Genomic DNA, 5506 nt, shown 5'->3' on the forward strand with positions numbered 1-5506 from the left:
CCGAGGTGCCACCGCCCCGTCCCCGCTGTCCCCCCCGAGGTGCCACCCCCCGTGTCCCCGCTGTCCCCTCACCATGCCGGTGTGTCCCAGCAGCCAGTTGCGCCAAGGCGGGAGGGGGAACCTGTTCAGCTGGCGACAAGTGGCCCGGAAGCGGGCGACGGCCACCGCCGCGTCCCAAAGCCAGCGCAGCAGCAGCGACAGCGCCAGGGTGCCCAGGGTGCCCAGGGCCACCGCGCCCAGGGGACCCATCGCCGCGGCCACCGCCATGGCAGCGCCGTGGGGACACCCGGGGCAAGGGTCGGGCCGTGGGCGGTGGCACCCGCGGGGTCACATGGCCCCGACGGGGGTGGCACCGGCCGCGCCCCGGTGGCAGCGTCGCCTGCTGTGGGTCCCGGTGGCGGCGTCACCCCACGAGAATGGTGGCAGCGTCCCCCCATGTGTGGTGGCATCGTCCCCTGACGAGTGTCCTGGTGGCAGTGTCCTCTCGTCTGTCCTGGTGGCATTGTCCCCTGATAAGTGTGCTGTCCCCTCCGCTGAGGGTCACCGTCTCCCCCCTCCCGTGTGTCACTGTCCCCCCCCCCTGTGTACCCTCTCCCCCCCCCCCGTGTGTCACTGTCCCCTCCCCGTGTGTCCCCGTCCCCCCGCCCCCAGAGGGGACAAAGTCCCCGAGGTCCCGACACCGGGGACGTGTCCCGCAGGATATTCCCGTGTCGCGCGTCCTGCAGGATATCCCTGTGTCGCGTCCCGTAGGACATTCCCGTGTCCCGCAGGATGTTCCCGTGGTTGCTCCTGGTGCTGAGCCTCTGCGCCCGCCCCGGCACAGGTAGGAACGTCACAACATGCCACAGCACCCACAGCACCCCATGGCACCCCACAACATGCCACAGCACCCCACAGCACCCCACGGCACCCCACAGCACCCCATGACATCCCACAACACCCACGGCACCCCATGACACCCCACAACACCCCACAACATGCCACAGCACCCACAGCACCCTAGAGGACCCACAGCACTCCATGACACCCCACAACTCCCCACAACACCCCATAACATGCCACAACATGCCACAGCACCCCATGACACACCTCAACACACCTTAACACAACACCCCACAGCACCCCGTGTCACCCCTATTTGAGTCCCTTCCCTCTGGTTTTGGGTCTTTCCCCCCTGGTTTTTTGGGCCCCTTTCCCCTCGTTTTAGGTCTTTTCCCCATGGTTCGGGTCCCTTTCCCCCGGTTTTGGCTCCTTTCCCCCTATTTCTGGCGCACTCCCCCCACCCCAACCCCCCTCCCTTCCCTTCCCCGTGCCCCCCCCTGCCCTGCCCGGGCTGTCCCCGCAGGTCTCCCCCCTCGCCACATGGACTCGCTGGTTCAGATCCTGGACGCGCTGGAATCCCCGGCCCGGGGGGGCTCCCCGGGCTCCGTCCCGGCCCTGGCGCGGGCCCTGGGGGTCTGCAGCACCCCGGGGTGCCGCGCCGTGCTGGGAGAGCCCCCCGAGCCCCCCCCCGGACCTCCCCGCGGCGCTGCCCCCCGAGCAGTGGCAGCTCCTCCGGGAGCTCCTCCGGGCCGAGCCCCCCGAGCGCCGGGCCGTGCTGGCCCCCGACGGCTCCACGGTGGCCCTCGGCCCCCTCCTCGCCGGCATCGAGGCGGGTCTCCGGCTCGGGGGGGGGCTCGGAGGGCCCTTGGGACCCCCTGCCCACCCTCCGGCCGCCCCTCGACCCGCTCTTGGCCGTCACCGTGGCCGAGGTTTTGGGGACCTCCTTCCTCCTGGCGCGGGGCGGCGACGGGGCCGCGCTGGGACCCGGCGGCTGCTGGGACGACGTGGACGACCCCCAAAACTACACCCTGACGGGCCCCCCGAGCCCCCTGCCCGACGCCGTGGCCAACGGGGCGATGGACGGGGCGGTCCTGGGTGCCCGCCTGGCCCGGGAGCCCGCCCCGCTCGCCGAGCTCCTGCGGGGCTACTACGGGACGGGCAACGGCTCGGACAGGGGGAGACCCCCCAGCAGCTACAGGCGGCGGGATTTCGGGGCGCTGGCGGGGCCGGGGAAGCTGGAGGAGGAGGTGGTGGCCGTGCTGGAGCTGCTGAGGGTCCTGCCCCCCACGCGGGGGCTGCTGGAGGGCGTGGGGACCGACGAGGTGGCGGCGGTGGCCCGGAGAGCGGCGGGGGAGTTCACCCGGCGCTACGTGGGTACGGGGGGGGAGGGCGCCGGGTGGGGTCGGGAGAGCTTCGGGCCCCCCGAAATTGGGGGGGAGGGGGAGGGGGAGGTGGACCCCGGGTGGGGTTGGGGTCCTCTGGGGTCCTCTGGGGTGGGGGGCACTGAGGGGAGGCAAGAGAGGAGAGCTGAGGGGTCGCACGTGGCCGGGGGGGGGGGGAGAGCACCATGGACCCCGGGTGGGCACCTCTGTGTCCTCTGGGTGGGCACCACTGTGTCCCCTGGGTGGGCACCACCATGTCCCCTTGGTGACCACCACCCTGTCCCCTGGGTGGACATCACTGTGTCCCCTGGATGGCCACCACCACATCCCCCGGATGGCCTCACCACGTCCCACCCAAGGGACCCCCAGAGCAGACACTTCCCCCCCTGCCCCCAGGAGGACACATCCGTGTCTGTGCCAGGGGGTTCCTCAGCTGGGCAGGTGCTCCATGCCCCCCTGTCCCCAAGACCCCATCACCGTGCCCCCAAGGGGTTCCTCAGCTGGGCAGGTGCCCTGTGCCCCCCTGTCCCCAAGACCCCATCACCGTGTCCCCAAGGGGTCCCTCAGCTGGGCAGACACCCTGTGCCCCCCTGTCCCCAAGACCCCATCACTCTGTCCCCAAGGGGTTCCTCAGCTGGGCATACAGCCCGTGCCCCCCTGTCCCCAAGGGGTTCCTCAGCTGGGCAGGTGCCCCCCTGTCCCCAGGACCCCACTACCATGTCCCCAAGGGGTTCCTCAGCTGGGCAGACACTCTGTACCCCCCTGTCCCTGAGACCCCACCACCGTGTCCCCAAGGGCCTGGCTGAGTGCCCCTGTGCCCCCCTGTCCCCAAGACCCCTCTGCTGTGTCTTCAAGGGGTTCCTCCACTGGGCAGGTGCCCTGTGCCCCCCCAGACCCCACCACCATGTCCCCAAGGGGTTCCTCAGCTGGGCAGGTGACCCCCTGTCCCCAGGACCCCACTACCATGTCCCCAAGGGGTTCCTCAGCTGGGCAGACACCCTGTGCCCCCCTGTCCCCGAGACCCCTCCACTGTGTCCCCAAGGGCCTGGCTGAGTGCCCCTGTGCCCCCCTGTCCCCAAGACCCCACTGCCACGATCCCAAGGGGTTCCTCCACTGGGCAGGTGCCCCCCTGTCCCCAAGACCCCCCCGCCGAGGGCCCGGCTGAGCGTCCCTGTGCCCCCCAGAGTGCCCGACCATCGTGCCCCGCTGCATGTGGGGGGCCCGCCCGTACCGGGGCACCCCCAGCCTGCTGAGCCTCCCGCTGGGCTCTGTGTTCATCCACCACACCCTGGAGCCGGGCACCCCGTGCCGCTCCTTCCGCGCCTGCGCCCGCGCCATGCGCAGCATGCAGAGATTCCACCAGGACACCCGCGCCTGGGACGACATCGGATACAGGTGCCTGACACCCCCCGGGGCCCCAGAACCCCCTCTGGGACCTGGAACCCTCCCTGGGACCCAGAACCCTCTGTGGGATCGGGAACCCTTCTGGGGACATGGAACCCTCTGTGGGACCCAGAACCCTCTGTGGGATCTGGAACCTTTCTGGGGACTTAGAACCCCCCTCCGGGACCTGGAATCCTCCCTGGGACCCAGAACCCTCTGTGGGACCTGGAACCTCCCCTGGGACCTGGAATGCCCCTGGGACCTGTCACACCCCACAGTCCCCATGACTGTTCCCCCTCGGTCCCGACACTGTCCCCTTTTGGTCCCATCACTGTCCCCCCATTGTCCCCATCACTGTCCCCCCCACTCCCCACCACTGTCCTCCCTCAGTCCCATCACTGTTCTCCATTGATCCCAGCACTGTCCCCATCACTGTCCCCCCTCAATCTCCACCACTGTCCCCCTTCAATTCCCATCCTTGTGCCTCCTCAGTCCCCAGCACTGTCCCCCCTTGGTCCCACCACTCTCCCCCCTCAGTCCCCATCCCTGTTCCCCCCTCAGTCTCCATCACTGTCCCCCAGTTGTCCCCACCACTGTCCCCATCACTGTCCCCTCTTGGTCCCATCACTGTCCCCCTTCAATTCCCATCCCTGTCCTCCTCAGTCCCCATCACCGTCCCCCCACTTTCCCCACCACTGTCCCCCCCATCCCCATCACTATCCCCCCCATCCCCAGCAGTGACCCCCCATTGTCCCCATCACTGTCCCCTCTTGGTCCCATCACTGTCCCCCCTCAATCCCCACCAGTGTCCCCCCTCAGTCCCATCACTGTCCCCCCATTGTCCCCACCACTGCCCCCCCTCAGTCCCCACCACTGTCCCCTCTTGGTCCCATCACTGTCCCCTCTTGGTCCCGTCACTCTCCCCCCTCAGTCCCCATCCCTGTCCTCCTCAGTCCCATCACTGTCCCCCATTGTCCCCACCAGTGTCCCCCCCATCCCCATCACTGTCCCCCCTCGATCCCCATCACTGTCCCCCATTGTCCCCATCACTGTCCCCCATTGTCCCCACCAGTGTCCCCCCCATTCCCCATCCCTGTCCCCCGTGGTGTCCCCGCAGCTTCGTGGTGGGCTCGGACGGGTACCTGTACGAGGGCCGGGGGTGGCACTGGGTGGGCGCCCACACCAAGGGCTACAACACCCGAGGCTACGGGGTGGGCTACGTCGGGGACTTCTCGGCCGCCCTGCCGGACCCCGACACGCTGGCCCTGGTGCGGGACGAGCTCCTGCCCTGCGCCGTCCGCGCCGGGCACATCCTACACAACTACACCCTGCACGGGCACCGCCAGCTCGGCCACACCGACTGCCCCGGCAACGCCCTCTTCCAGGAGATCCAGGGCTGGCCCGGCTTCCAGGTGACACCCCACGGCCGGGGGACACCCCATGGGGGTGGCGGGGGGTCGTTGGGGTGATGCTGGGACTGACGGTGGTTCCTGTCCCCTCCCCAGTGAGGAGCAGCCTGAGGGGCCTGGAATGGACGGGGAGGTTGGATCCTGGGCTGGATGGATGCTGGACCGGTGGGGAGGGGCTGGATGGACCCTGCTCCGGTGGATGTCGGTCCCGTGGATGCCGGGTGGATCCTGGTCCAGATGGACACCAGTCCCAGGGATCCCAGATGGATCCTGATCCAGACGGACACCAGTCCCAGGGATCCTGATCCAAATGGACACCAGTCCCGTGGGTCCCAGATGGATCCTGATCCAGACAGACACGTGCCATGGATCCTGATCCAGATGGACACCAGTCCCATGGATGTCAGATGGATCCTGATCCAGATGGACACCAGTCCCATGGATCCTGATCCAGATGGACACCAGTCCTGTGGATCTCAGATGGATCCTGATCCAGGCGGACATGTGCCA

General features: G+C 68.9%; 2 protein-coding genes across 2 annotated transcripts in view; one reads left to right on the forward strand and one right to left on the reverse strand.

Annotated features, from left to right (window-relative positions):
• Nucleotides 1-518, reverse strand: part of LOC113961579 (cytochrome P450 4F22-like) — a gene marked incomplete at its 3' end in the record, with an annotated part of 3071 nt that extends 2553 nt beyond the window's left edge. The window contains exon 1 of the mRNA XM_027672005.1: nucleotides 73-518. Within this exon, the coding sequence (XP_027527806.1) occupies nucleotides 73-267 (195 nt within the window). The remainder of the gene's footprint in view (nucleotides 1-72) is intronic.
• Nucleotides 519-686: 168 nt separating this feature from the next.
• LOC113961580 (N-acetylmuramoyl-L-alanine amidase-like) lies at nucleotides 687-5208 on the forward strand. The gene is given in 8 exon segments (XM_027672006.1): nucleotides 687-706; nucleotides 739-823; nucleotides 1346-1518; nucleotides 1520-1699; nucleotides 1701-2196; nucleotides 3389-3599; nucleotides 4705-4999; nucleotides 5093-5208. Coding segments are annotated over 7 exon segments (1410 nt in total). The 5' UTR covers nucleotides 687-706; nucleotides 739-771; the 3' UTR covers nucleotides 5096-5208.
• Nucleotides 5209-5506: the final 298 nt, after the last annotated feature.

The sequence above is a fragment of the Neopelma chrysocephalum genome, unplaced genomic scaffold (genome assembly GCF_003984885.1).
Source record: "Neopelma chrysocephalum unplaced genomic scaffold, ASM398488v2 Primary Assembly neopelma1_97296, whole genome shotgun sequence".
Lineage (NCBI taxonomy): Eukaryota > Metazoa > Chordata > Aves > Passeriformes > Pipridae > Neopelma > Neopelma chrysocephalum.